This window comes from Brachionichthys hirsutus, chromosome 15 (assembly GCF_040956055.1).
Source record: "Brachionichthys hirsutus isolate HB-005 chromosome 15, CSIRO-AGI_Bhir_v1, whole genome shotgun sequence".
In the NCBI taxonomy this organism is placed as follows: Eukaryota; Metazoa; Chordata; class Actinopteri; order Lophiiformes; family Brachionichthyidae; genus Brachionichthys; species Brachionichthys hirsutus.
In genome coordinates, this window is record NC_090911.1 from 12,174,914 (window position 1) to 12,201,369 (window position 26,456).

The 26,456-nt window shown below is 53.5% G+C and overlaps 5 protein-coding genes across 7 annotated transcripts; 1 reads left to right on the top strand and 4 right to left on the bottom strand.

Moving 5' to 3' along the window:
- Positions 1 to 247: 247 nt before the first annotated feature.
- LOC137904268 (frizzled-8-like) lies at positions 248 to 2,014 on the top strand. Its single transcript, XM_068748427.1, has one exon. It carries the CDS (start codon positions 248 to 250, stop codon positions 2,012 to 2,014), a length of 1,767 nt encoding a protein of 588 aa, XP_068604528.1.
- A 3,023-nt stretch (positions 2,015 to 5,037) lies between these two features.
- On the bottom strand, positions 5,038 to 7,632 carry LOC137904271 (cAMP-responsive element modulator-like). Of its 2 annotated transcripts, none has more exons than XM_068748432.1 (3): positions 7,400 to 7,632; positions 6,148 to 6,295; positions 5,038 to 6,054 (listed from the first exon to the last, which is right to left on the bottom strand). In XM_068748432.1, the coding sequence occupies exons 2-3, from the start codon at positions 6,279 to 6,281 to the stop codon at positions 5,910 to 5,912; spliced, it is 279 nt and encodes a 92-aa protein (XP_068604533.1). In that variant the 5' UTR covers positions 6,282 to 6,295; positions 7,400 to 7,632; the 3' UTR covers positions 5,038 to 5,909. The 2 variants fall into 2 exon arrangements, with proteins under 2 accessions (XP_068604533.1, XP_068604532.1); XM_068748431.1 differs by having other exon boundaries at positions 7,317 to 7,632.
- Positions 7,633 to 11,720: 4,088 nt separating this feature from the next.
- LOC137904270 (dnaJ homolog subfamily C member 5-like) lies at positions 11,721 to 12,562 on the bottom strand. The gene is made up of 4 exons (XM_068748430.1): positions 12,456 to 12,562; positions 12,164 to 12,377; positions 11,904 to 12,078; positions 11,721 to 11,818 (listed from the first exon to the last, which is right to left on the bottom strand). Exons 1-4 carry the CDS (start codon positions 12,560 to 12,562, stop codon positions 11,721 to 11,723), a joined length of 594 nt encoding a protein of 197 aa, XP_068604531.1.
- Positions 12,563 to 14,129: 1,567 nt separating this feature from the next.
- On the bottom strand, positions 14,130 to 21,240 carry slc4a2a (solute carrier family 4 member 2a). The gene is made up of 19 exons (XM_068748984.1): positions 21,139 to 21,240; positions 20,922 to 21,042; positions 19,715 to 19,863; positions 18,822 to 18,990; positions 17,978 to 18,113; positions 17,643 to 17,790; positions 17,488 to 17,554; positions 17,215 to 17,399; positions 16,920 to 17,127; positions 16,636 to 16,839; positions 16,399 to 16,547; positions 16,126 to 16,320; positions 15,829 to 16,041; positions 15,645 to 15,734; positions 15,135 to 15,301; positions 14,810 to 15,048; positions 14,565 to 14,734; positions 14,305 to 14,478; positions 14,130 to 14,210 (listed from the first exon to the last, which is right to left on the bottom strand). Exons 1-19 carry the CDS (start codon positions 21,238 to 21,240, stop codon positions 14,130 to 14,132), a joined length of 2,967 nt encoding a protein of 988 aa, XP_068605085.1.
- A 1,473-nt stretch (positions 21,241 to 22,713) lies between these two features.
- On the bottom strand, positions 22,714 to 25,669 carry ttc19 (tetratricopeptide repeat domain 19). 2 transcript variants are annotated; one of them, XM_068748429.1, is made up of 11 exons: positions 25,575 to 25,669; positions 25,086 to 25,261; positions 24,835 to 24,926; positions 24,480 to 24,590; positions 24,373 to 24,411; positions 24,192 to 24,248; positions 23,987 to 24,048; positions 23,780 to 23,874; positions 23,498 to 23,661; positions 23,267 to 23,429; positions 22,714 to 23,183 (listed from the first exon to the last, which is right to left on the bottom strand). In XM_068748429.1, exons 1-11 carry the CDS (start codon positions 25,661 to 25,663, stop codon positions 23,041 to 23,043), a joined length of 1,191 nt encoding a protein of 396 aa, XP_068604530.1. In that variant the 5' UTR covers positions 25,664 to 25,669; the 3' UTR covers positions 22,714 to 23,040. The 2 variants fall into 2 exon arrangements, with proteins under 2 accessions (XP_068604530.1, XP_068604529.1); XM_068748428.1 differs by having other exon boundaries at positions 23,248 to 23,429.
- Between the last annotated feature and the right edge of the window lie 787 nt (positions 25,670 to 26,456).

Sequence of the window (26,456 nt, forward strand, 5' to 3'; positions counted from 1 at the left end):
CTCACGCAGGGGGGGGCGTGTCCCCGCTCCCCCGGTATAAGAGCCACCGTCCCCTCCAGCTGAACGACACCGTGAACGAGGCTCGCCTCCGCACCGACACAAAGGGAGCGCAGACCGTCCTGCGTCCCGGAGATCCGAGCCTTTACGCGCGCTCCAGCATGAGTCCAACGGAACCCCGGGATTAGCCGAACCGCGCGCAAAGTGCCACTCTGTTGAGGACGAGCCGCCCGCGCACGGGAAGCGAACGATGGAGCGGCTCCGTGCGCGATGGTGCGCGCTGCTCGCGCTCATCCTGACCCGCGGCGGCGCGGCGGCCAAGGAGCCGCAGTGCCAGGAGATCTCGGTGCCGCTCTGCAGGGGGATCGGCTACAACCACACGCACATGCCGAACCGGTTCAACCACGACACGCAGGACGAGGCCGGGCTGGAGGTGCACCAGTTCTGGCCGCTGGTGGAGATCCGGTGCTCCGCGGACCTGCGCTTCTTCCTGTGCAGCATGTACACGCCGATCTGCCTGGAGGACTACAAGAAGCCCCTTCCGCCGTGCCGGGGCGTGTGCGAGCGCGCCAGGGCCGGCTGCGCGCCGCTCATGCGGCAGTACGGCTTCCCGTGGCCGGACCGGATGAGGTGCGAGCTGCTGCCCGAGCAGGGCGACCGGGACACGCTGTGCATGGACTACAACCGGAGCCAGAGCACGACCGCGTCTCCCGCGGCGGCGGCGGCGGCGGCGGCGGCGGCGGCGGCCAAACCGAGCAACCGGCCCGCCGCGAAGCCGCACAGCCCCAGGAAGAAGAGCGGCTACGGCCCCGGGAAGCGCAAACCGGCGGCGTCCCGGTGCGAGCCGGGATGCTTCTGCCGCGCGCCGATGGTTCCGGTGAGCGGCGTCCGGACGGGGCGCGTCGCGGACTGCGCCATGCCGTGCCACAGCCCCTACTTCACCCCGGAGGAGAGGACCTTCGCCGCCTTCTGGATCGGCCTCTGGTCCGTCCTCTGCTTCGTGTCCACCTTCGCCACCGTCGCCACCTTCCTCATCGACATGGACCGGTTCCGGTACCCGGAGCGGCCCATCATCTTCCTCTCCGCGTGCTACATGTTCGTGTCCGTGGGCTACATCGTCAGGCTGATCGCCGGGCACGAGGAGGTGGCGTGCAGCCGCGGCGCGCACGGCGCCGTGCACGTGCACTACGAGACCACGGGCCCCGCGCTGTGCACGGTGGTCTTCCTGCTCGTGTACTTCTTCGGCATGGCCAGCTCCATCTGGTGGGTCATCCTCTCCCTCACCTGGTTCCTCGCGGCCGCGATGAAGTGGGGGAACGAGGCCATCGCCGGTTACGCACAGTACTTCCACCTGGCGGCCTGGCTCGTGCCCAGCATGAAGTCCATCGCGGTTCTGGCGCTGAGCTCCGTGGACGGAGACTCCGTGGCGGGGATCTGCTACGTGGGGAACCAGAACCTGGACAACCTGCGCGGGTTCGTGCTGGCGCCGCTGGTCATCTACCTGTTCATCGGCACCATGTTCCTGCTGGCCGGGTTCGTCTCGCTGTTCCGGATCCGCAGCGTCATCAAGCAAGGCGGAACCAAGACCGACAAGCTGGAGCGGCTGATGATCCGGATCGGGGTGTTCACGGTTCTGTACACCGTCCCGGCCACCGTCATCGTGGCGTGTTACTTTTACGAGCAGCACAACAGACAGGTGTGGGAGATAACGCACAACTGCGCGTGCGTCGCGGACCCGGACTCGGACCCGGACCCGGACCCGGTCCGGCAGAGGCCGGACTACGCCGTGTTCATGCTCAAGTACTTCATGTGCCTCCTGGTGGGCATCACGTCGGGGGCCTGGATCTGGTCCGGGAAGACCCTGGACTCCTGGAGGAGTTTCTGCACGCGCTGCTGCTGGGGGGGCAAAGCCTCCGCCGGCTCCACGTACAGTGACGTCAGCACCGGACTCACGTGGCGCTCCGGGACCGCCAGCTCGGTGTCCTGTCCCAAACAGCTGCCCCTGTCCCGCGTGTGAACCGATCCACGCGAGGCGCGGTTTGCGTGTTTGCTTCCAGGGGAGTCGCCGACCTGTCAGAGGGGGGGTTGGGCGGGGGGGGGGGGGGTTGCGTGTTGTAATTAGCACATTAATGAGCGCCTAATGGATTCTCTTTCGGAACAATGTTCCCGCTGAATGCAGCTCTTATCTGAGTTTAATGAATGGGTTCAGCCGACACGCCCCCCCCCCCCCCCCCCCCCCCCCCCGGTAGGTGTCCCGTTAAACCCTGTAAAGAGCCGCCGTGTCTTAAAGAGATTGATTGACGATGAGGCCGATCCGCTCGCCGGATTCACACCGACAACCTCCGCTGCCTTAAAACGGTCTCATCCGGGTCGCTCCGGTGTATTATATGTATTTATATAATTATTGGTGTACATATATTTTGTATATTTGTATATGTAAATCCACCAGATTGTACATTTGTATAATTTCCACTTTGATAGAAGAATTTATTTTGAGAATAAAAACCACTTTTATTGAACGTCCCTCGTGCGTGCTGCTCATTCCAGCGAGGACACTTCGTGCGTGTGCGCGTGCGTTTGGAGGTTCCCTCTGGAGCCACACGGGATGTGTTCTTTAACCCTCCCAGTGTCGCAGATTTACGCGCTGTGAGACGCAGCGGGGGGGGGGGCACAGGTGGTTAGGGTTTAATGACCCCCTGCGGTTTAGTCTGGTTCTTAGCTCGAGACCTTTGCCCCCCCGCCGGGGCCCTGATCCGGGCTCAATGGGACCAGTGTCATCCTGTTTTACGCATTGAGGCGTAATCTTCCACCCGCTCCATGTATCCGTCTTTTAGTTTTAGTTTGAGACTCTGTCTTGTTGAATGCGTGTTGCTAACGTTCATTAAAGAGACGCGCACGGGAGAGACAATCACGCGCGGTCGCTCCGTCGTGCGTAAAGACAACCAGGAAGCGTTCGTGATGCGTAATTTCAAGGAGTTACAGTCTGTTTTCCTCACCAAGACAATAAATTAATGTTTTAACGTTGCTTTATTTTACTTGATATTATATAGTATGAATACATCACGTGGCCCAGAAGGCTGCAGAGACGATTAAAGTTGCGTTTTGCTTCCCTCTGGCGGTTAAATATCGAACAACCGTTGAAGCCGCTTTAGAAACGGTCCAATCAAATGTGGATCTAAAAACCTTAATAGGTAATAAATATATCAGCACCCTGAGAGGGCTTCAAGAGGAACGTATCTTTCTGCAGAATGATGTAATAGATTACTGGATCATGTCTTGCAATACATTGTTGTAAATTTGAGAGTTTAAAACACCTGTAAAAGCTGTTCTGTAATGAGGTCAGCCGAATGCGAGAGACAGTTTTGATGTCATTTCCGGTGTGTTTATTCTTCACGAGTTCTTTTGTCACAAAAGCGTTTTGCATCCGTCGCTCTGGCATTAGCCAATCGATCCTCTAATCCGGACCTGCCTTTCATGCTTTAAAGTCAAACATATCCGGATATAAGAAGCTTTTACTGTTGTGACAAAATAATATTCATCCAAATCTAATCATCAATAACTTAAAAAACGTTTCGACCGGTGAGAGAGAAGAAAGCGAAGCAGCGGCGATCAGCCAGTCAGGAAGTCGTCTTCCTGGCGGTGGCGGCTGATGACTCTGCGGAGGCCACATTTTTAATCATCGCTCATGCTCTTAAGTCACGAAAGATTTCAGCTTTATGTTTTTATCGCTCATGAATAAAACCTAATGGATAAACCGGATGTGTTTTTCATCCCGCGTGTTGAACCGGTCCTCTGACGCGGCAGCAAACGCTTCCGTTATTGGCGCACTCCGGGTTGCAGTAGCGCGCGTCGGCCGCTAGAGGTCCTCCTTGATCCTTGTAATGACGCAGTAGGCCTCGGGGGGGGGGTTTCGTCTCGAGAGGTGGAATTTTCCACTCCTGCGACACTGGACCAAAGGCCAGGAAAACGTCCATTTGCTGCTGACCAGAAGTCTTTGTGTGCGTGTGCGTGTGTGTGCGTGTGTGCGTGCGCCATGTAAGGACCGACGGTCTGCATGAACTGCTGCTTCGTGGGTTTCTGTGAGAGATAAGACCGACGTTGCTTCCTCCGTGGGTGGGCGTTGCCGTTCGGCGCGTGCGTGATAAGATTCAGCGTTTCGGTGTTTGTGCGACCAACAACACAAACATTCCGCCCCCCCCCCCCCCCCGAGGTCGCCGCGTTATATCCAGGGTTGCTATGGAAACGATTCATCCTTCAGATTTCATCCTTTCCTCCATCGAGGGCGCGCTGACGTCACCACGCCCCCCCCCCCCCCCCCGCCCCCGCAGCATCTCTAATCGTTTTCATTCATAATAAACGCCGCCACTATTTAATGTGGGACTTTTTGGGAAGTCTGGGAAACTTCAACAACATTCCTGACTCACAGGTTCCTCTGAGCAACAACATCTGGCCCGGTGGGGGCGCGCACGCGCACGCGCACGGGCACGCGCACGCGCTCCGCCGAGGCCAAACAGTTCACAACCTCACACAGTGAAGCTTCAGAGAAATCTCTTCTGTACTTTCAGGATCTTTTATAGCTTCATTGTTGAATGAGCAGAAACTCATCCAGACTTAAGCCACGCCCCCACCGGGATCCCGGAGCGTCGTTGTGGGCGTGGTGTTGTTGCCCTGCCTGCACCAATAAGTTAAATAACCTGGAAGGCTGATCTTCTGCTGTCATGAACCCCCTCGGAGCCCCCCCCCCCCCCTCGGATCCCCCCCCCCCCCCCTTTTCTCCTCCTCCTTTTTCTCTCTTCGTCACCAGCACGTCCAGAAGAGGAGGCGTTGCCCAGCAACAGCGTCATCGTGAAACCAAAACAAACGAAACGCTGGATTCTGTTGACTCTTCCCAAATGGATTTGTCCCGGGCAGATAAACTAGCTCCTCCTCCTCCTCCTCCTATTCCTCACTTCCTGTGAGCCGAGATAAGAACTGATAACTGTTTTGTGCCTTTGAGCCAGATACGGCGGCGGCGGCGAGAACACAGAGATCGGGAAACAATCGCTTTAGAACATTTTATTAGATTTACAAAAGTAGTTCCGGCTTCTTAACGACGAGTTTTCAGACGCCGCCGCAGAAGAACCCGAAGGTCGTCGTCATCGAGCAAGCGGCCACCTGCGGATTAAAGGTGAGTCACCGTGATGACATCATCACCACGTCGCTGAAGGGCGCCTTAAAGGGGCGTGGGCGGCGCCGACATTAAAACAGATCCAGGAAGGAGGCGAGCAGCCGTCAGAAACACGACCCACGGTGGGTCGGCGCCGCTGCGATGGCGCCCGTGACGGACGGCGAGTCGAAGAATCGCTAAAGTCGCTCTGAATGATAAAAAACTAACGTTAAAAAGTAAAATCGGCGTCGACTGCGAACGTTTAACGGCTCTTCGGAACCGACCCAATCGAGGACGCGGACGGATCAAACCGGGTCGGCAGGCGGCGGAAACGGGAGAAATCTCCCCCGACGACCTTTGAAGACACTTTTCACGCGACGGAATTCATGAAATGACCAACGGAACGGCGGCGTGCACGACTCGGGAGGCGTCGCCAGGGAAACGGGTGGATCTGCCTCATCGGCTGACCCTCTGACCCCCCCCCCCCCCCCCCCCCATCCCGAGTCTCAGGAAGCACCTGTCCGTCCTCTTCCTCTTCCTCTTCTTCAGCAGGCTACGCCCGTGCGCTAAAAGCAACGGCGAGCATAGTGGCGTGCAGAGATCACATGATCAGAACGGTTTTGATTGGCCGGGACGCTCGTGAAGCGGAGAAACAAAGACGGTCGGAGCGTTTTTTTTTTTGTCCCAGAGTCTCTCCCAAGTCGTTTTCGGTTCGTTTTGCCGCAGCCGTTTGGAAAGCGTCTTCGTCCCGCGGCGGCGGCGGCCGCTACTGCCCCTTGTGGCAGTAAATGTCCTTCAGCGCTTTCAGCTCCTCGATCAGGGTCTTGTTTTGGTTTTCCAACACCGCCACGCGGTTTTCCAGGCATTTGACGTACTCTTTCTTCTTCCTGCGGCATTCCCGGGCCGCTTCCCTGGACGGGGGGGACAGAGCGGAGGCGTGTTTGAGTCGCCGATCAATAATGGCGTGCTAATAAACAGGACGGAGAAGCAGCGGCGCCCCCTACCGGTTCTTCATCAGCCGGACCTCCCTCTTGCGGGTGACCTCTTCGGCGTGGTGCGACGAGGGGCTCTGCATGGCGTCCGGCGAGGCGGCCATGCCGATGCCCGAGTTGGGCGAACGCAGCTGGTAGGCGGGCATGTCTCCGGTGGCGGCTGCGGGACAGAGGGAATGACGTCATCACACAGCACGCCAGGTGCGCCAGAGTCTGCGGCCGCGCTGCAGTACCGCGACCGGCCACTAGATGCCGGTTCTACATGAAGAGCGCAGACCGGAAGGAGGTGATTGTTTGTCTGACAGATCGCACGTGATTGGTCGGATGGCTGAGAGAAACGCCTTTGTAGTCTGGTGCGGGTTCGGGTAAAGGGGCGGAGTCTGTTGATTTATTTTTTGTAGTTGTTTTTATATGCACCAAATCAAAAAAAAAAAAAAGACTAGGCAGGAATCCTGACAAAACAACACAATAAATAAAGTTTAATACTAATAAAGTTTAATACTAATAGTTAAATTGCGATCAAAGTGTTGCGTTCAGGTGCAAAACGGAGACACAAAATAAATAAACAAGTTGTTTGTGACAACAGTTTAACATTTAACTCCTCCCCATTCGTGCCTATCGATCCTGAGCTGCGTGGAATCGATCGCGCTCGTGGAGGTTCTGATGACGCGCCTTCGAGCCGCTCCAGCTCCTCTTCCTCACTTGTTGTTCCCGAGAAGTTTCACCCTCCAGTCCGCGCACTTGTACACGCACACGCATACACACACACGCGCTCATTGTGATTATAGCGTCGGGCCGCGCTGACGTCAGCGTTTGCGTCATCACTCACACGTTCTGCACTCTCTGTTCCAGGAAACGGGAATGACGTCAAGCTGACGACTATCTTAACCCTTACGCGCGCACGTACACGCGCGCACACACACACACAGCCTTTCTGCCGGGCGACCACCGGAGGCTCGTTTTCACCGGGAGACGCGGACCGACGGGAACCGCGTTCACGGAGCCGGTCGGCCCGGACGTTTCCGGTTCAGAAACCGGAAGCACCGCCGTCCAGCCTGCGGACGGCTCCGTCACGCCGCACCGTGAACTCATTCAGAAGTCGGTGACTCGACCTGCTCTAGCGCGTAAACACGGAAGCCGGTGAACGCTGTGACGCACCCAGTCGTTAACGGAAACTCTACCTGACTCGGTCTCGTCTCCGGTAACAGCCATCTCCGGTTTCCAATAATCCAGCGCGGCGCGCTCGGGGCTTAAAACACTCTACCTGTCCTGCTCCGCGCGTCTCTCTTCCTCCTCTTCCTCCTCTCTTCTCCCGCTGAACCGGAGACCGGAGTGCGTCGCGTCGCCCGTCAGCTTCGCCGCCTGATTACAGTTACAGGCGCTGACATCACAATGACGTCACTGCTGCCCGCTGAAGTCAGTAAAACTCCCTGGATTAGAGTCGCTCCCTCCCTCCTCTTCCTCACCCCGCCGACAGAACAGAGGGTCAAATAGAGAAGTGTAGTGGGGGGGGAGGAGTCAACTGAAGTAGGGGGGGGGGGGCTGTATTTTTAGCAGCAGTGACGCAGCCAGAGACAAACAAGAGGATGGTGTGTGTGTGTGTGTGCGTGTGTGCGTGTGTGTGCGCGCGTGTGTGTCCAGAGACTAGAGGGGAGATTACAGAGAGCTAGAGAAGCGCAGACCTCCGCCGAGCAGCTCATCCAGAATCACAACACTAGATCCACCTCCACCGTCCGTCTGATCTGGATCGGCACCAGAAGGTTCTAGATTGTTCTTGGATACCCGTCGCAAATATCGTGGGGTTCCTTTGGAGGATCAATCAACAGCAAGGAGCCTCGGTGGACTTGAGTTTAAGGTTTAAGTTGAACTCGCCGGCTTTAGTTTGTCTTTGAGTCCTAATCAGGTCCTAACCGTTTGGCGCGTGCGTGATCAGGTCCTAATCAGGTTCTAACCAGGTCCTACCCAGGTCCTAGCCAGGTCCTAAGAAGGTCCTACCCAGGTCCTAACCAGGCTCCAACCAGGTCCTACCCAGGTCCTACCCAGGTCCTACCCAGGTTCTAACCAGGTCCTAATCAGGTCCTACCCAGGTCCTAAAAAGGTCCTACCCAGGTTCTAAGCAGGTCCTAACCAGGTCCTAACCAGGCTCCAACCAGGTCCTACCCAGGTCCTAACCAGGTTCTAACCAGGTCCTAATCAGGTCCTACCCAGGTTCTAAGCAGGTCCTACCCAGGTCCTAACCAGGTCCTAATCAGGTTCGAACCAGGTCCTAAGAAGGTCCTAAGAAGGTCCTACCCAGGTCCTAACCAGGCTCCAACCAGGTCCTAGCCAGGTTCTACCCAGGTTCTACCCAGGTCCTAACCAGGTTCTAACCAGGTTCTAACCAGGTCCTAACAAGGTCCTACCCAGGTCATACTGACTGTACTGTCCGGATCCGGCCTGGTAGATGGCGGTGGACACCGGCGTCGAGGCTGCGCTGGAGAAGTTCACCTCTTCCTCTGCCTCCTCTTCCTCAATGTTGGGAACTTTCGGCGATGCGGATAAAATCTCATCGAATATGTTTCTGTGGGCGGGAGGAGAGAACGAGTCAGGCCCCGCCCCCCCAGGTTGCTTCCGTGTGGCCTGCCGACGTTCTCTCACCGATACGACGGACGCCTGGAGAGGAGCGCCCGTCTCTTATCCGAGGTCGGAGGATCATTCCCCGCCTCCAGCGCGGCGGAACACTGCAGGAAAAGAAGGAGCGTTTACGGCGGTGAGTAGTACGCGTCACCGCGGCAACGACAAACAGGGGCTCCATTCATAAAACCTCGGGTTCAGGCAAGATCCTGATAAGAATCTTATCTTATTATCAAATAGAGAAAGCGCTCGGTCGTGATTTCGTGCTCCACGCGTGGCACACCGGCACGTTTTTTGTTTTTTGTTTTACTTTGCTGTTCGAATCAACCAATCACGGAGCTGGAAATGAAGCATCAGCTAAACCACGCCTCCCCGTTTCTGTTTCTTCACTGTCCCCAGAAAATTACATTCCTGCAAAAGTCAGGCCGTTCTCTTCTCAGAATATTAGCGAACGGCGCCTTTGTTCATCGCGTGTCGGGGGGCGTGGTCTGAGGATGAGGAGCGGCCCGTTTAAACGTAGCGGACGCACGGCACGCCCCCCTCCCACCTGGACAGTCCGGCTCAGCAGGGACTGTATGACGGAGCGCTTAGGGGCCCGGTCGACCTTCGGAACCGGCAGCGTCGAACCGGCGGCCATCTGGACGATCGGCGCTCCGGGAGACTCTGGCCCCGCCCACAGCTTCAGGTATGGGTGGAGACAAAAAAAAAGATGTAGAAGCGGCTTTATGGTTCGGCCACGGTTCGTAGGGCGGAACATCTGGAGGAGCTTCTGTGGGCTGAGACGTTGCCCCGGGCAACGAGCCATGGAAGCCACTAAACAAGGTGCGCGTGTGTGTGTGTGTGTGTGTGTGTGCGTGTGTGCGTGCGTGCACCTCAGAAGGAGATGAACTGGCTTCACTGCCGTTCTCCTCCCCATCTGTGACGGACTCATTCAAACTGCTGTCCACCCGGGGGGGGGCTGGGGCGTCCATAGTCAGACGCTGAGGAGACACCCCGGTGGGGGGGGGGGGGGGGCATTTTAGTGGTGACACGTCCCGCATCATCAATACCGTCAACGACTCAGATTTTATTTATGTCCTGAGCTGAACGACAGGACCCCCCCCCCCCCCCCCCCCAGGTATGACATCATCACGTCAAATTCTGGATCACTGGGTCTGCAATAATGATGGTGATGTCATCGTGTCGTTTTTCGTCGAATCATTGCAAATGTAATCCATGAATTTGGAAAATTATTTAAAAAAATAAAATGAATGCAATAATAATTCACATATTTGTTTATGGCTTTCACAATAAGCGTCAGCCGTTTCACCTTCTGTAAACATGATTATTTACGTGTTATTTATGTGTAAACATAAATAACACGTGTGTTTTTAAAGTTAATTATTTAAGTAACCAAATTCAGCAAAATGCTCAAAAACTCACATGAAGGCAAAGGTTTTTTGTGAACAACATTTTTCTTGTTGTGATACTGATATTTTTCATATTTGTGGACTTGTTTATTTGTTTTTTTTATTCTTTTATTTTGAAATTAAAAAATTCTCTCAACATCCGACACCCGTCTAATTCCGTCACACCGATCTCCGTCCGCGCAGGGAGTGACGCGGGATCGGTTTTTTTCTACTCCCGTCGATCCTTTAATTCAGCGCCGTGCTCGTTTAATAAAGTTTTGCGAATGAAACTTTCGGCGGCGCAGACGCGTTCGTCCTCCTCTTCCCCCGCCCCGGGCGGAAATGCGGCCGCTTCGCGGTGACTTACCGAAGTTCTACGTAGCGAGACTCGTCACTAATTACGGTGCGAGCGGACGGCCTGCGCGTTCGCTCGCGTAGCCGCGCGTCAGCGCTGATGACGCTGTGCCGAAAATGTCGACCGACGGATGTCGAAGAGTCGTCTCGCCGGAGCGAAAGGATTCGCTCCAACGTACTTCCGCCTTCGTCCTAGCCGGCGCGAACCATTAGTTTGCCGATAAACGAAAGTTTAGATGTGCTTTTTAAGGCTCCGCCTTCGCGTAAAATGTTTATTTATTAAAACTTGGACGTTTTTATAACCGCTCTGGTTGCCTTGTAAAGTTCAACAAACAAGGGATGATATTTAAAAGCTATGTTACACGCTAACTAGGATAAAGCCATTTGTGTATTTTTTTTTTAGCTTATACTAATACAAGCCAAAATTCGGAAATGTTTGTTATATTAATTACAAAACATTTCATAAAATTTTGAATATTTAGATAAATAGCGGATATTTTCTAGCGTATTACTGATATCCATCACGTCATTCAAGGGTTACTGCAGTGCTGCCACCTACTGGCAGAAAAAAGTAACGACACTAAAAACTTGGTATGGCAACTGGAGACAGAAACAAGTATTTAAAAGTAGAATCAGCTCGCCCAATTTAATTTCTGTATAATTTTTAATCTCTTTTATGTTCTTTAATCTCATCGCTCTCAATTTATTTGTCAATCTACGTTCCTATTCTCGCCTACGTCCACGAGGACAAGAAGCTGCACCCGAACAGAACTCATCATCATCATTAACCTGGTGACATCATCACATGACATCATCACATGACATCATCACAGCTGTTGTCTCACAAACCAGACTTGATTTTCTTCAGTTCTTTTTATACCGTCAAGCTTCACACACACAAATAAAGGACTCCAACAGGAAACGTACTTTCAAATTAAAACATTATTTACATCAGCAAGGTAAGGTTGATATGACTTATTGTGACAAAGGTATAGGTTGGAATATATAGCCTACATGAGAATGTGACAACGCTGTTGTGTGTCTCTGAGGACAAAATAACTAAATATCAGCTTTAACACGTATTTGTTTCGGACTTCAGCTTTTATTTTAGCCGTAGGTTAAAGTGACTTGAAGTTCACCTGCTGTCAGGTTCAAGTTTCAGCTGTTACAGGTGAGATCGCCGCAGCGGCGAGGCATTTCCTGTTTCCAGCTTCCTGTTTCCTGTGGGCTTCATGTGTAGGTGTCTCCGTATCTGCGGTGTCCATCGGCGATCAACTGAGTTTTCTCGCCGGCGTTTGTCGGCTGCTGAACAATTGGAGCGTCGACGCCTGCAGAGAAACAAAAAAAACCCGAAACTGTTTTTAACGTCGCGTCCGCTTGGCCGGCGTAGAGGCCGTTAAACATCTGTCTCACCGTTGTCTGGATCGTTGCGTATCTCCTCCTCCAGGTCATCGGGGGAGACGTACTCAGGCCCCGCCTCCTCACCTGTGGGCGACGGCTTGAGTTTCCCGCAGCAACAGTTGCAGCAGCAGCAGAGACAGCAGCAGCAGTAAAATCCAGTCAGGATCCCGCAAAGCACAAACAGACCCTGTGGGCGGAGCCAGACATGAAAGGGATGCTGAAAAACGTCTGGCGGGAACATGCGGGTCATAGTCGGTGTAAGCCCCGCCCACCTTAGCCCACCAGGTAGATAGCATGAAGTAGGCGTTGACGTTGTCCTCGCCGAACTGCTGGGCCACGTAGAGTCCCAGAGAGCCGTACGAGTCGTAGATGTTCCTCTTGGTGAGGTCGGACAGGACGGCGTGAGCGCCGTTCAGCTCTTTGAACTTCTCCGCCGCCTCCGGGTTGTCCGGGTTCTTATCAGGATGGAACCGCAGCGCCAGCTTCCTGGAACCACACCCGGGCCGTGATGCCAACGCATTCTGAAGCAGTGACGGGGAGGAAAGCGACCGCGCGACGTCTCACCTGTACGACTTCCTGATCTCGTCATGGCTACAGCCTTTCTCCAGAGCCAGGACGTGATACAGAGACTCCCCAGAGGTGGACAAAGATCTCTGCTTCCCGTCAGACATCCCGACAGCATCACCTGTCGGGAAAGAGTCGGAAGTTCAACTTGAATCCGGTCAAACTGGACTCAGAGGAACACAGGTGAGACACAGATGAGACAAGGTGAGACAAAGGTAAGACACAGATGAGACACAGGTGAAACACAGATGAGACACAGATGAGACAAGGTGAGACAAAGGTAAGACACAGATGAGACAAGGTGAGACACAGATGAGACAAGGTGAGACAAAGGTAAGACACAGATGAGACACAGGTGAAACACAGATGAGACAAGGTGAGACACAGATGCGACACAGATGAGACACAGGTGAAACAGATGAGACAAGGTGAGACACAAGTGAGACACAGATGAGACACAGGCAAGACACGGATGCGACACAGATGAGACACAGATGAGACAGGTAAGACACAGGTAAGACAGAGGTGAGACACAGATGAGACACAGATGAGACAGGTAAGACAGGTGAGACACAGATGAGACACAGATGAGACAGGTAAGACACAGGTGAGACACAGATGAGACACAGATGAGACAGGTAAGACACAGGTGAGACACAGATGCGACACAGATGAGACACAGATGAGACAGGTGAGACACAGGATACGCGGTATGAGTTTATAAAACTTGCCGTTACCTGCCTGTGAAGCCTCAGAGCGTCCCACGAGAGCGTCTACCTGTTCAGGTGTCGGTGGTCCGAATGCGGCGGACGGGCTCTCTGACCGTCTCCATCAAACTTTCAGCAGCAGCTCGGCTCAGGTGACCAAAAGCCGCCACGCCTGGTCGGGTTTCATTGGAGAGGGAGGTCGCCATGACGACCAGGTAAGTCATGGGCGGGTGGGATGGAGTTCTTCAAGATGGATACCATAGTATACAAAAGTATTTACCAGTAACAGCAACAAGTAGTACTGGAAGTACCAGCAGTAGCAGTTGTATAAGTACTATAAACATATTAGTACTCACAGCAATAATTGGATATTTTTAGTGTATAGGCATGCATAATTAATACAATTATATATGATATGATTTGTGATTACTATATGTAAAAATAAAACAATTTAATTTAAAATATTACTGTGTATTTATACAGATTTTACAGTGGGTATAATTAATGTATACATTTAGTATACGCTGTCAAACGTACCAAACTACAATATATGTAATAAAACAATTACTGAAAGGGATTTTTAGAAATGATATGTTTAACATACTGTAAATATTTGAAATGTGTTCTAGAGTATTGTTATAAATCCTCACATGCGTATTTTTAATGTGATTTTTAAACCCCTTGACGAATAATAATTGGCCACAACATAGAAATGAATCTCATTCATATTTTAATGCGTTAAAGGCTGGTTTAAACTGCAGTGTTTTTATACAGCGGTATGGATACAAAAACTTCTGGATTTTCCCATTTACTTATAATGGAGGCTTTAAAAAAATCTTATATATGTTTCAATCGAAGTTTTAAAGGTACATTTTCCACTTTTACCACAGACCAGCTCTGATTCTGGATTAATAGCAGATGCACTAATCAAGGAGTCGACTTGACCAATGGGGAGGCTGCTTCCGGGTCACACGGGCATTTGCAGCTGGGCGTACTCGTCCTGCCCCTCCTTCTCCTCCAGGGGGGGCTCTGCATCATCAGCATCCAGCTGCAGGATTGTTGCCATGGCAGCAAAATGAATGTCACATCCACATGTCAAATGCTACTGCTAGCATGCTAGCGGCGTTAGCGGCGCGACTCACGCTCTGCAGCTCTCTCGGGGTGAAGAGGCGGGGCAGCAGCAGCATCCTCACCGGGATGGTCAGCAGCAGCACGAAGGGGAAAGCCAGCGCTGCTGCCGTCGCCATGACAACCCAGAGCAGGGACAGACAAGTCAGCTGGACGAGAGTGAATAGGTGCATCCTTAAGGTGCGCACCTGTGGAAGAACAGGTGAGGTGGTGGAGAAAGAAGTTCTGTCTGTTTCGGGACAGCCGGGGGGCGGGGCCGAGGGGCGGGGCCGACCTTACGGACGTAGCTCTGGTCGGGGTGGTACTTCGGGGGCATCAGCAGCAGGACGAGTCGCTCGGTGAGCTGGATCCCGTTCAACGACATCACGCCCATGTAGAGGAAGATCCCGAAGAGCACGGCCAGAGGGATCCGACCCAGAACCTCCCCGAGCACGATGGACAGACCTGGAGGGAAGAGCAGCCGTGAAGCCCGTAGCGGCGGCCATGTCTGCAGGAACACGGGAAACCAGCGCCCCCTACCGACGAGAACGGCCACCAGGAAGCCCGTCAGCCGCTGCTCCTTCACCTCCCGGACCCGGGGCGCGGCTTTGCTCATGACAGTGAGGGCGTTGGTGTGGGTGACGGAGCGGACCGTGGCGGCCGATAACCACGGCAACCCAAACAGCGCCGAGACTCCTCCCACGACCACGATGAGGAGGAGGTCCAGGTGGAAGCCGGTCCCTTTCACCAGCATCCGCTCCTTCTTGCTGACGATCAGCCTGGCGGAGAAGAAAGTCCGATTTGTGTCGGATCAGACAGAACATCCGACAAATCAGTGGATTATAAACCAATCGATCAATAGTACGCCGTGATCTGGGACTCCATGAAGATGAGGATGAAGACGAGGAGCGCCGGCAGGACGCTGGCAGCCATCATCCAGACGGGGAACTGTCCGTCTGAGCCCAGAGGAGAGATCAGCCAACCGCGCTTCTCCGGACTCGACACGGAGAATCCGCTCGGCACGCTCAGTTTCTGTCAGCCAATAGGAAGAGGGTTCAGCGATAAATAAATACCAGTAGGGACGTCCCGATCAGGCGTCATTGACCCCGAGTCCGAGTCCGAGTCCCGATCCGATGCTTCTTTAATATACATAAAAAGCATTCAGACAGGAAGTGACATCACGCCGCACGCGTTACCGTCTCTGTCTGTAGCAGAGAGGTCTCACTCTGTGCCACAGCGATCCATATCAAGTCCTGATCGAGTCCTCAAGCTCGTGATCGGATCGGGACGTCCCGAGTAAACAGCGGAACAACAAACAACGTTTGGGGGTCACGCGATCGATCGGGACGCGCGGGCGCACGTTCAGGACCCCGACCTGCGTGTAGGCGTCCTCCACGCCGCCGTCCACCAGCACCATGATCAGGATGGCAATGGGCACCCCGAAGTCGCCGATGATCCTGCGGAGCTGGAGCAACGCACGATCGGGTTGGTTGATCAGCGATCGGGTTTGACTCACACACACACACACACACACACACACACGTTTGATCTGGACCCACCCTGCCAGGGAAGAAGCAGCTGTTCTTGAACTGTCGCAGGTAGAACGCGATGAAATACGTTCCTGACATGAGAATGAGCGACAGCAGCGCCGTGTTCGGCTCGCCGGCGGCCTCCCCGCGGGTCCCAGCCGCCGCCGCCGTGGAGTTGCACAGAGGCGAAGGTAGGGTGCCGTTTCCACGGTAACAATTCTGAAGAGGATGCTCCTGAAATATCTGGAGAAAGAGAGAAGGGGGGGGGGGGGGGTGGACGTCAGCGTGACCACGTGGGACGCGCCGACCTGTGAAGCCGCGCCTCACCTTGACCAGTTTGGCGAACGTCTCGTAGATGAATATGAGGGAGATGAGGAAGGAGAAGATCTCCTGAGTGAAACGGGAGACGAAGCGGACCAGGACGCTTCCTTCAAGCGCCACGGTGAGGAAGACGATGAGCACCAACCAGAACCCGATCCACACCCGGCCCGTCAGGTAGTCGATCCCGCCGGCTCGGCAAAACTAAACGGGGGGGGACATGGCGGCGGTCAGACATGCCGCTCGGGGACAACGTCCACACGTCGGCGAGGGACAGCTCACGTTGAAGAACGCCTCCTCGAACACCAGCAGCGGCCCCGAGAAGCCGATCACCAGCAGAGGCTGAGCGCCCAGCACGCTGAACACCACGCCCTGTATCGCCGTGGCGACGATCAGCTCGGACACGCCAATCAGACCCTCCGTTTTCTCTCCTGCAGAGACGGGGCGAGGGGAACCCGGGAAACTTTGGCTTCGACCGACGGCGAGCTCCATCGCCGCGTCGCCGAAGCTCAAACTCACCCAGAAGTCCGCCGAAGGTGACGGCGGGCGACAGCGCGGCGAAGTAGATGAAGATGGTGGCGGCCATGCACTGAGGGTTCAAGGCGTCCCGCAGGTCGCTGAGATACTGCGGGTAGCGTCGAGCCACGTCTTTGATCAAACCTCCGAAGAGACGGCCGGAGCGCCTCAGGGGCTCGACCTCGGGTTCGGGGGGAATCAGGGAATCTGGAAAAACAATCCGGCTCCTCGTCAGACCGGCTTCAGACGGACTGTCCGTCTAACGAGGTGTTCCCATAGCAACCGACCTTCATCCGGCTGGATGCCGGCTGGTTTGCCGCTCGGCTCCTCCTCCCTGCTCTGGAGCAAATCCGGTCGGGTGCGAGCTTCCGAGCGGAGCAGCTCGTCCCCGCCGACTTCAGAGGGAGGCAGGACGACGCTGCGGTCCAGAAAATGGTTGACAGCCGTCAGCAGGTCCCGGCGGTCACTGGCCTGGTGCGCCACCTCCTGGAAGCGCTGAGGAGGATTTCATTTCACGTCACTTTCCCACCAATCCAGAAGATTCCGGGTGAATTCTGCAACCTGGCGGCGGCTGGGACGAACCTCGTCTGACATCAGCGTGGAGATGGAGCGCCCCATGTGGTGGTGGTCCACGTCGGCGGTGGGCGGGCCCAGCAGGAGGAAGAGGAACCTCACGGGAACAGGAAGCTCCAGGACCGACTCCAGCAGAACCGCCTCCTGCAGCCGCACGAACGCCGCGGAGGGCCGGTCCAGGAAGCCCACGTCACCTGCAGACGCAGCGGAGGGGGGGTGGGGGGGGGGGTCAGCCTGCCGAACCCACAGCCCCTCAGGGTCGAGGCCCAATGCGAGGCTTACCCACGAGGACGACGGTGGCCTCGGCTCTCTCCGGGATCACCAGCTTCACGTCACGCCGGATTCGGGTCTGAACACGTAACCAGGGGCACGCCGACCACGATGAGTCGTGATGGTGGGAAAGTAGGCGGCGATTTAAAAAGCTGCGCGTTTCTTACTTTGCTCTCGTCTCCGTCTGCCTCGCCGTGATTCGCCAGATCGTTGCAGGGCTCCGATTGGCCGCCGTGCCTTTCCGTCAGGGTGGCCATGCTGGCTGCCGGGATGTTCTTGCTGAACAGGCTGCGATCTTTCTCATCACTGGGGTGACTGATAAACCAACAAGCACAGAGCTGTAATCGATTCACCTCGATCGATTGATCGATTGATTGAAGCGCTCTACGGGGGACGGAGTTCCAGCTCCTGCTCGGGTGAACGGAACTCGTTGAATGGATCGTTGTATTCGTGGGTGCGCCGACAGATCAATGGACAGACGTGCGTCTTTCTAAACACCAACCTGTGTCTGAGCAGCAGAGCTCCGAGGACGCCGGCCCGGTCTTCGGCTTTGATCTGACCCGAGATCACCATCTGCTCCACCACCTGTTGGGCAATCGCTGGCAGAGTCCTCTGCTTCAGATCCAGGAGCACCACCCCTGAAAACACAATGCCATGACATCACACGTATGACATCATCAGAGCGGACGATATTTCATCCCTTTTTAAATCACTAGGTCTCACCTTATGCTGATGACACTCTGTTCTACCTCTCTCTTAAAGGCACTGATATTGGCTTATTGTGTGTTCGGTGATTGATCTTAACATAATGATGATCACTTTTATTTTGTTTGCTGAACTTCTAACCTGATCCTGTCACACCTTTATCGTCCTAACAATCTAAAGGGCTCAATAAATTAAAATTACACAACGCAATGCGATCTCTTCTCTCCTGTCAGATGAATAAATGACATTAAAATATAGAAAATGCTACATGCAATCAAAAGCTGAATTTAAACTGTTGTTTTCAAATCAGTTGGTATAAAACATTCAAATTCAATAAAAGATCCTTTAATATATTAAGGGATCGGAAGAAAGTGTCTATTAATTTGACTAAATCTTGTAAAAAAAATTAAATGTGTGAATAACAAATAAGAATCATAATCTCATTATTTAGCATCTTAAAGTTCTAAAGTGAACCATAATTTCTCAAAAATTTTAAACTCATGATTCCAGAATTTGTTAAATTTTCCACATTTATTGAAAAGAAAGTCCTGAAACCCTTAAACCCTGCTTAATTCTTTTTACATTGGGTTCTTCCATGGGGGGGGGGGGGGGGGGGCAGCAGAATGCAGCTTCCTCCTCACCATGGGAGATGGTTTTTTGCAGCTCAAGCAGGGAGCGGAAGGACAGCGAGTGGACGTCGGGCGTTCCCCAGGGTTCCGTCTCCTCTTCAAACGGGGCCCATCGAGCCGTCTCCCTCCACTGGAGCTCCTGGTTCCGGTCGATGACCAGCTCGTTCAGCTCCACGAAGACCTGCACACAGATATGTGTCCCACATTCAGAGGCGGTCTCTTTAGCAAACGTCCAAGTCCCCAGACGGCGTCAGAAAATCAGGAACCGAAGACGACGTACGTCAGCCCGTACCTTCCTCTGCCGACTCGTCAGATCCAAACCGACCATCCTGAAGACCAGGTCAGACTGAAGCGGGACGGAGACGTCCCCCTGACTTCACCTCCGGCTAGCTACCTGTCTGTCTCACCTGTCTGTCTCGCTCTCATTACTCTCAGAGTCCACTTTGGCGTCCGTTCACAATGCCGCTGGATTAACCGGCCCAAAGTCCCGGCTCGTCTTTCATCCCTCACGTCAGTTTTGGACATTTCTATTGTGTTGCGTCCCAACAGCGAACAACCACCCAGACCGTCCCGTTCACTGCAGGACCGGCACCGGTCAAAGGACGTGGGCCGCTCCGACCGGGCCTTCAGAACGTCCAAAGACTCCAGGTGGTGACGACGGCCGACGATGCTGAACGTGGACGTCTAGAATCCGTTTAGGTAAAGATAAAAGCGTGAAGATGGGAGCTGACAGGGGACGTGGGTTGGACTTCCTGTTGCTCCAGGAAGTGCGCCTCTGTTAGCTTCCAGATTAGCATCGCTAGAAACCTCGATTTGACTTGGTTTTCATTATGGATGTGGAGTAAAACCTGAAGTGTGTGTGTCAAAGCAGAAAGGCGTCACGTCCCCCCCCCCCGCCCTCTGACCTCACGAGGTGGGCGGTCCCGTCGCAGGTGCTGGAGGTGCAATGGCGTCCGGCCGCTGAGCTGATCTTTCTCACCATGAACAATCGGTCGTCTGGAGCCTCGCTTCACCAGGTGAGGTCGAACCGCCGGAATGTCATCCAATCGGTGACCTGGGAGGGGGTTACGTGGGGGGGGGGGGGGCACAGAAAGGAGAGGATTTCTCACTTTTCACTGTTTTCTGTTCTCCTGACCTCACCTGTCTGACATGAAAACACACACGCACGCACTCTCTCTCTCTCTCTCTCTCTCTCTCTCTCATGGGAACTTTCTGCAGACCAACAAGGTTTAAGTCTTGACTTTTCCCAGGAGAAGACTCAGTAAGGTGAGACGAGAACTCTGAATAATCCAATCACCTCTCTCTCTCTCTCTCTCTCTCTCTCTCACACACACACACGCACACACAGATGAGTCCAGTTTCTGCTTAAATTAGATTTTCTCATCAATAGAATAGAATAAAGCCTTTTTATTGTCATTGCATCGTGGATAGATTGGGAGCGCTGCTCCGTTTGGTACGATATAAACTAAAATCGGAGGCGGTCCGTTTAGCTGAACAGAACCGCAGCAGCTCAGACACGGCCCGTTTTAGCGCGGCAGAATTCGAGAAGTACCGGTACTCACTGAGATCAGCCGGCAGACAGTTGAAACATCCGACCACGACCATAACAGGGTGGGACTTGATCCGAGGCGGACAGAGCTCCAGAACCAGAACCAGAACCGCACGCCAGCAACAATAGATAGAGGCCGTGGGCTCGGGCCGTGGGACGGGGGCATTGTGCTCAGGTCACCTTCAGGGTCACGTGATGAAAACCAAGACGTGACAGAAATGCCTTTTATGTTGGAAAACATTCCTTCGGTTTGCCCTCAAATGATGTTGCCTTCAGGGACCGCGGGCCAAATTCAGATTTTGTCAGTTTCTCACGGAACCCCTTTCCAGAACCCGCCCGGAACGCCGTGGCGTCACCGTCCGAGACGTTAGAACCACCTGATCCGCCTCCTAAAGCTTTAAACCGCCGCAGTAACTGTCAGAACCTCCAGAGAACCTGCAGGGGGACCCTCAGAGTTCTGCAGAACCAAACCTGAACGCCCCGAGCCGGACCTTCAGGAACCTTCGCAACAATCTTAACTCATGGCGATGAGGACATCCCAGAAAAAAGACTTTTTGTGTCACCTTCAATGTCCTGCTTGTCCAGGACTTTGTGTTCCTCTGGTGGGGCGTGAGCTGGAGGACACTGCTGGACCTCCAAAGGACCGTCTTCCTCCTCTTCTTCATCACTACGGTTCAGTGAAGACTGGAGGACAAAAGACCTTCATTTAATTCTAGAGTGTCAAACGCGCCTTTTAATTCCCGAAGGCCACGCCCTCTTTTTAGTTTTTAAATGCCCCACCATCAAGTTGACCACATCAGTGATAACGCCGACCCCTTTAGGACTTACTGCAGACTGCCCGACGGCGTCGCCAGGACCCGGAGAGCCCCGATCGTGGCTCATGGCTCCTTCAGGGGTCAGAGGTCAGCGCGTGATTGTTCCGTGAGGTCAAGCTGCAGAACCGATCAGTGATCAATGAGATGAGAAGCTTCCGTCATACCTGGTCAGTGTCGAGTCGACAGAAATGCGCTGCTGCTGCTTTTATACAACCTTCCTGTGTGTGTGTGTGTGTGTGTGTGTGTGTGTGTGAGTGTGAGTGTGTGAGTGTGAGTGTGTGTGTGTGTGAGTGTGTGTGAGTGTGTGAGTGTGAGTGTGTGCGTGTGTGTGAGTGTGTGAGTGTGTGAGTGTGTGTGTGTGTGTGTGTGTGAGTGTGTGAGTGTGTGAGTGTGTGTGTGTGAGTGTGTGAGTGTGTGTGTGTGTGTGTGTGTGAGTGTGTGTGAGTGTGAGTGTGTGTGAGTGTGTGTGTGTGTGTGTGTGTGAGATTAACGCAGGCGTACAACAACAATTATCTACAGAGTGTTTATATAATTATCTTCGTCTTTTTCTGTGTCTTGTTCTCATATTAAGGTGAAGATCTGAAGTCTCCTTCTGTTCATACAGTTCTATTCCTCCACCTCTCCTTCCTTCCTATCTCTCCTTCCCTACCTTTCCTTCCCTTCCTCCACCTCTCCTCCCCTTCCTTCCTTCCCTTCCTCCACCTCTCCTTCCCTTTCTTTCTTTCCCTTCCTCCACCTCTCCTCCCCTTCTCTTCTTTCCCTTCCTCCACCTCTCCTTCCCTTCCTTTCTTTCCCTTCCTCCACCTCTCCTCCCCTTCCTTCCTTCCCTTCCTCCACCTCTCCTCTCCTTCCCTTCCTTCCCTTCCTCCACCTCTCCTTCCCTTCCTTCCTTCCCTTCCTCCACCTCTCCTCCCCTTCCTTCCTTCCCTTCCTCCACCTCTCCTTCCCTTCCTTCCTTCCCTTCCTCCACCTCTCCTCCCCTTCCTTCCTTCCCTTCCTCCACCTCTCCTCCCCTTCTCTTCTTTCCCTTCCTCCACCTCTCCTTTCCTTCCTTCCTTCCCTTCCTCCACCTCTCCTCCCCTTCCTTCCTTCCCTTCCTCCACCTCCCCTCCCCTTCTCTTCTTTCCCTTCCTCCACCTCCCCTCCCCTTCTCTTCTTTCCCTTCCTCCACCTCTCCTCCCCTTCCTTCCTTCCCTTCCTCCACCTCTCCTCCCCTTCCTTCCTTCCCTTCCTCCACCTCTCCTTTCCTTCCTTCCTTCCCTTCCTCCACCTCTCCTCCCCTTCCTTCCTTCCCTTCCTCCACCTCTCCTCCCCTTCTCTTCTTTCCCATGCTGCTTCTTGTCTTTTTAATCCTCTGTTTGTTTCGCAGCAGTCGATTCATGTTTTTGGTGTCTGCTGCTTGTTTACGGTCATCAGTCTGCTTTTATTGTGAAATGTTCAGTAAACACAACAGGAAGTTCACCTGCGTCACGCTCTGTGGGAACCTGAAGGTGTGTGTGTGTGTGTGAGAGAGACATTAAACCAAACACCTGTTGAACACCTCACACTCGTTTATTTCACCTTCATTCTTCGACTCTGCTGCCGTTTACTTTTGGTTTCCATGGCGACGCCTGTCGTCTGAAGGTCATCTTCTCTTCGCTGCCGTCCGACCAGACGCTCCGCGCTTAGCGACGCCGCTAGCACGTCTTGCGTTACTCGGTCTGTTTGGGTTCGTGTGATTGGACGTCGTTTGGTCGGTGAGGAGGAGGAGCCTGATGCCCGTCCTGCTGGAGGAGGTCGGGGGTCACCGGGATCCTGGGCTATGTGGATGAACTCACTGATGGACTTGTATCCTCAACAGAACCAAAGTTCTGAGTCCACCAGCCCATTAATCCTCCTTCCTCTCCTGGTTCCTCCTCTTCTTCACCTCCTCCAGTCCCTCCTGGATCTTCTCCTCCGCCGCCTGGTCTCTGGCCTCCCGAGCCAGAATCAGAGCCTCCTGGTACCAACGTACAGAATCTTCCATTCGGCCTGCCGGACCACAAACCGAGGATCAGAACTTCAGTAGGCGCGAAATGAAACGCCCCCCGCTGACCTTTGACCTCTCTCCTGACCCGTGTGCAGCAGAATCCCGGCCAGGTTTCCGAGCAGCACGTGCTGGTCCGGGTGCCCGGCGGAGCGGCTCAGGTCCACGGCCCGCTGGACCAGCACCAGGGCGTCGTCGTGACGACCCTGCAGGTCTAAGATGGTGGCCAGGTCGCTCATCAGGACCAGCGTCTGGCGGGAGACGCGATGACATCGCGTTAGCGTTCGGCGCGTCTCTACGAGCGGTTTCTCTGTCCCACCTGGGGGTGCGCGTCACCCTGCTCCTGGCGGCAGATGTTCAGGGCGTTCTGGTAGTCCTGGCCCGCCTGGCTCAGGCGCCGCTTTGAGGCCCGGTACCGAGCCCTCGAGTCCAAACACAGACCGAGCAGGAGGCGGGTCTCCTTCCTCAGAGCCTCCTGCTCCTCTGGAGACAAGAACGTAGACGTAGGAGGGGGCTGGTTCCAGTTAGCCGTTTAGTTTAGCCTATAGCAGCCGGTCTAACCTCAGGGGGGCGGGGCCAAAACAAAGTGCTGGATTCTCACCGGTCCGCTCCGCCGCCGGGATCTCCTTCTGCTCCTGCAGTTTGGCCTCCAGAGACTCGGTACAGAACCTGAAACCATGCTCTGCAAGCTCCGCCCTCACACACGCGCACGCACACACACACACACACACACACACAGCAGTGGTCAGTCCACCGGCAGCATGATGATGTCATGAGTCACATGTCAAGCTGCCGGTCTTGGTCTTACTTGTTCTGCTCGCCGTAGATTGTGGCGAGTTTCAGAGACATCTCGATGACGGCATTATCGTCCTGGAAACGGAGAGGAAGTTAGTGAACGAGCACACACGCACACGCGCACACACACACACACACACACACACACACACACACACACACACACACACACACACACACGCACGCACACACACACACGCACACGCACACACACTTACCTCTGGTGTTCCTCCTGAGAGCATGAAGCTCATCGCTGCTTTGAAAAGTTTTTCTGCCTAAAACGAGAGAAAGGATGATGATGATGATGATGATGATGATGATGATGAAGATTCCGTGCTACTTCCATGGAGACGCACAGGAAGTTGATTTTAGGTTGGAGGTTTGATAAATGATACTTACATCGTCTCGCTGACCCTGAGCATAGGCCAGATTAGCCATCTGAGGAAACAGAGGAGGTCAGAGGTCACACAGCTGCAGAGGTCAGAGGCCAGAGGTCACGTGTTTACCAGAATGTAGGTATAGATGATGGCCTCGTTGTTGTTGGCCTGATGAGCCAGAACTGCAGCCTGATGGAGGAAACCAGAGGCGGCCGGGAACTGCTCCCGATAAATACTGAGCTGAGGGCATACAGGAAGCATTAGTACTGCAGTACAGGAAGCAGTAGTACTGCAGTACAGAAAGCAGTAGTACTGCAGTACAGGAAGCATTAGTACTGCAGTACAGGAAGCAGTAGTACTGAAGTACAGGAAGCAGTAGTACTGCAGTACAGGAAGCAGTAGTACTGCAGTACAGGAAGCAGTAGTACTGCAGTACAGGAAGCAGTAGTACTGCAGTACAGGAAGCATTAGTACTGCCTCGTACTTTGGCCTTTTTCAGCAGCAGAATAATCTCGTCCTCTTTCTGCTGAGCTTCATCTCGTTTGTCTTCATCAGAACTGCTGAAAAGGGAGAACGCTAATGACACGCGCGCGCACACACGCACACACACACACACACACACACACACACACACACACACACACACACACACACACAGCAGTGGGTTTATTTCAGATCGTAGTTTGATGTAAAGGATGGGGAAACATAAAACCTTGTTTGTGTGACTGAACGTACCCACTGCTGTCCACAGCACTCTTCCTCCTCTTCCTCCTCCTCCTCCTCCTCCTCCTCCTCCTCCTCCTCCTGGTCCTCCTCCTCCTCTGCCTGCCTCACACCTGCTCCTCGTTACCCGACAGGCCGACGGCTTCACCTCGACAGACTCTGACGTCACCGGGATGCGAACCTGGCCTCTGACGGACACCAAACGGACATTTGAAGAACTCCAAGGTAACACCAAGACCGACCGGCAGGCGTCGCCACTGAGCAGACACGTGACGTCAGATTATCAACACGATCGGATTGATGAACTTGCTTTAAACTGTATAACAATAGCTACACTAAAGATAGCTCGTATTTTTTGTAATTTTTTTTACAGTGCACCACTTAGAGTTGAGCCTTAAATAGGAAACAAAGGTGTAAACGCTCATTATCACGAAGGCGGGACGCTTTTTCCGGTCTCTGCCGCCGTCACGTGGTGCCCAGGTGAGTCTGCTTCGAACTCACCTTCCGGTCGAGCTCCTCCTCCCTCCTGAACGCCCGAAGCCACTCAAAGGCCGGTTGAGGACAGTGCGGCGAACGAAGGAGGCCGCCATCTTTACTGTTTACATAAAGAGCCGGAAGTTGTGAGCTATGCGTCGGCCCTTCAGAATAAGAGCGGCGGAAACGGAAGCGATCCACCCGTTTGTCTTGTAAAACGTTCATTCTGAAATGTTCATGGAAAAAGTTGAATGGAAAGCAAAATGAAAGATGAGTTTTCTACCTTTATTTATGATCACTATAGTGGAACAGAAACTATTTACTTCCTAATTGAGATTTCTACTTAATTTAAGAATGAATGAAAATCTCTAAATGCACAAATAAAAATAAAGTTGGATTACTTTAACTAGACTTGGATTTAACTGAAAGACACGGAAGAAAGAACTTTTCTGTACAATGTTTTTTATTGGTAAAGAGAAGAGCACTGTGTGTTTCCATTTGACCTTTCAGGACACGCCCCGTTCCCGCCCCCCTCATGCGAGACAGAGCGGACTCAGACAAACATTTAGCCAACATGGAGGAGAATTCTTATAAAGTAATGAGCTGAAAGGATCGTCCTGGTGATTCCTCGGTCGCGTTCTTCCAAGGATACCGATATTTCACCGAGGAGCAAAGGAACTGAGGAAATAAGCACAAGTACTGCATCCACTTCCACCAAAATACTTGGACACTGTTCAAGTCAAGCAGGGTAAGAATGAATTGTCATCTTTTTCATAAACTAAGATTTTTGTGACATTATTACTCAGTTTATTCCAGATCAAACGTTCATTCCATAATTTGATGACTGACTACATTTCTGAAGCTATTTCTGATTATATGACAATAGTCCACCGAAGAAATGGCACTTTT